Genomic DNA, 3,150 nt, shown 5'->3' on the forward strand with positions numbered 1-3,150 from the left:
TCTTGTGTTTTATCCCCCATTGGTTGAAGAAATCTTTTAACTTATGAGAGGTGTAGGCAGGCCCATTATCTGTTTTGATTTCTTCAGGGACTCCCAGGGTGGCGAAGGCAAGGAGAAAATGCTTGATGATGTGGACGGCATTTTCCCCTGCATGGGCTGACGCAAACACTGCCCCAGAAAATGTGTCAACTGACACGTGCACGTATTTGGATCTCCCAAAGGATGGGAAGTGGGTTACATCAGTTTGCCACAACTGGCAGCTGTTCAGACCACGGGGGTTGACTCCAGTACCCATAGATGGTATTTGGTAGTTCTGGCAGTTCGGGCATGTTGCAATGATAGCTTTTGCTTGATCTTTTGAAAGCTTGAACATTCTGACGAGGGCAGGAATGTTTTGGTGAAAAAATGCATGTGACAACTTTGCCTGGGCAAAGATGTCAGGGACGTTTGCAGTCTCTGCTGGCATGGCCAGTGCATCTGCTCTCCTGTTCCCTTCGGCAATGGGACCAGGGAGGTCAGTGTGTGACCTCACATGCATAATGTAGTAAGGCTGTTTTCTGTGGGAGATTAAATGAATTAATGTAGAAACCAATTGGTATAATTTTTGGTTGGAGACCTCCTTTAGAAAAGCATGTTCAGCCCTCATAGCTATGCCAGCGACATAAGCCGAATCTGTGACCAAATTAAAAGGTTCATCTTTAAACTTCTCAAAGGCTCTGACAACAGCTGCTAATTCAGCAATCTGTGGAGATCCCTCTACTATTTGGATATCAGATTCCCATTTCTGGGTATTGGGTTGTCTCCATGTCATGACAGACCGATGTGACGAACCATCAGTAAAGACGGTCAGAGCTTTAAGAGGTTTCCTACTTTGGATTAATTTTGGAATCAATTTAAAGGCTGCATCACGGTAGAAAAATCTATGTTTTGGCATGTGATTGGAAATTTGGCCTGGAAATTTGTAGCTATCTAGGGCTAACTGGAGGCTCTCATTGGTCTGGAGCAACTGCTTTAGATCTTCAGTGGTCAATGGCAAGTATATGCATGTGAATTCACATCCTGCAAGAGAGCGGAGACAAGTTCTGGCCTTTTTTATTAACTGTGCCATTACTTCTTGGAAGGTGGTTAATGTCTTTGTAGGTTGATGGCTTGTGAAGACCCATTCAAGTATCAGCAAAGGGTCTCTGAGTTGAGGGTCCCATTGGAAGATCAGTCTGTGTAAACGGGGAGCCTTACCCAAAACTGCGAACTGGAGAGGCAGGCTGGGTTTGATGTGATAGGCTTGGCGTGAAGACAGGGCTTCTTGGACTTTGGTGATGGTATCTCGGGCTTCAGGTGTGAGGGCACATGGAGAGTCCAAGTCTTCGCTGCTGCGGAGAAGGTTGAAGAGGGGAGTGAGGTCTTCTGTTGTGACTCCCAGTAGGGGGCGTATCCAATTTATGGATCCGCACAGGCTGTGTAAGTCCCTTAGGGTTTTGGGATCCTTTTTGATGGCGAGTTGCTGGGGTACGATGGTTCTCTCACGGATCTGGAGGCCGAGGTAAGTCCATGGGCTGGAGTGCTGCACTTTGTCCTCACGAATCTCGAACCCTGCTTCTTCTATGGCTTCAATTGTCTTTTTAAGAGTTCTGTCCAAGTAAGTTTTTTCTGATGCACAGATTAGTATGTCATCCATATAGTGGTAAATGATTGCTTCTGGGAATAGGCTCCTGATGGGGGACAGAATGTGGGCGACGTACCACTGGCAGATGGTTGGGCTGTTCTTCATGCCTTGTGGGAGGACGAGCCAATGGTATCTTCTGAGTGGGGCTTGTTCGTTAAGAGAGGGGATGGAGAAGGCGAACCGTGGTGCGTCCTGAGGATGGAGTGGGATGTTAAAGAAACAGTCTTTAATGTCTATGATGGCCAACATACAGTCTCAGGGCAGCATCGATGTGATGGCAGGCCAGGTTGGAGGGGGCCCATGTCTTCAATGACCTCATTGATTTTTCATAGGTCCTGGAGTAGTCTCCATTTGTCTTTGCCGGGCTTTTTCAGTACAAAGACAGGGGAATTCCAAGGGCTTGTGATTTCGGTGATATGACCTTTGGCAAGTTGCTCTTCCACCAGGGCTTCCAGCGTGCTGAGTTTTTCTTCTTCAAGGGGCCACTGCCTTGTCCACTTTGGGTTGTCAGTCTTCCAGGTGAGCAGGGAGTAGATGGCAGTGCACCTTTCTCAGTGGCCCCAGTCAGAAATCCTGGCTGGGAATGGTAAGGCTGGCACCCCACTGGGATAGAAGGTCTCTGCCCCATAGGGTGATGGGGGCTCTTTCCACGAATGGTCGGGTGGTTGCTATCTTGCCCTCAGGTCCTTCGATGACAACATTTCGTTTGCTTCTCATGGATACTGCAACTCCACCAATCCCGGAGATCATACCTGCCACTGGCTCCAGTTCCCAATTCCCTGGCCACTCGGAGCAGGCGATGATGGTCACATCTGCTCCGGTGTCCAGCATCCCTGGGCAGTAGACCCTCTCTCCTTTACAGAACAAGCTGCACTCGATGGTCGGTTTGTTTGAGCCCACAATCTCTATCCACATTGCTGTAGGATTGAGAGGAAGCTGTCTGGGGCGGTTCTGTGGAAGTAAAAAAGCTTGAGCAATCGGTGTTCCCTGTGGGAGAAAGAAAGGTGTGTCCGTGCAGCAAAGCTGGACAAGAATCTCTTGTCCAGGGTGCACTGTTTGTATCTCAGGTAATACAAAGAGTTGTTCTGGACCATGGAGGGTATTGCTTAGGATAAGAATGTCCCATGGGCCATTCTGTGCTCCATACTTTCCTGTGGGGAATACGATAAAAACGCTTGTCAACAAAGTTAAATGGCAGTGATGTTACCAGTTGGCGTCTGGTTCCCATCAGTAGCACTCCGTGTGTTGGATCCTTGTCATGTGTCATCTGGGATGATGGTGCCGGGCGAGGTCCAGCTGTCTGCTCTCGGTGGTCCGATGTGGAGTTCACAGCCGGGGCGGGGTAGTATGGCCTTGATTTGTTGTCTGAGCGCGGGCCTTGGACACCGCACTCCGATTAGAAGTTTTTTGGACAGCTGCTGGTGCTGTTGCTGTCTCTGGTGCCTTTGGTAGGCGGGCACGACGTTCCTGGGTGGGTGACCTTTGTG

At 49.1% G+C, this 3,150-nt stretch overlaps 1 protein-coding gene across 1 annotated transcript; it reads right to left on the reverse strand.

The window, feature by feature from the left end:
- Window positions 1-2,227: 2,227 nt before the first annotated feature.
- LOC120411539 (endogenous retrovirus group K member 6 Pro protein-like) lies at window positions 2,228-2,578 on the reverse strand. Its single transcript, XM_039567579.1, has one exon. The coding sequence runs from the start codon at window positions 2,576-2,578 to the stop codon at window positions 2,228-2,230; it is 351 nt and encodes a 116-aa protein (XP_039423513.1).
- Window positions 2,579-3,150: the final 572 nt, after the last annotated feature.

The sequence above is a fragment of the Corvus cornix genome, chromosome Z, assembly GCF_000738735.6.
Source record: "Corvus cornix cornix isolate S_Up_H32 chromosome Z, ASM73873v5, whole genome shotgun sequence".
Classification (NCBI taxonomy): Eukaryota; Metazoa; Chordata; class Aves; order Passeriformes; family Corvidae; genus Corvus; species Corvus cornix.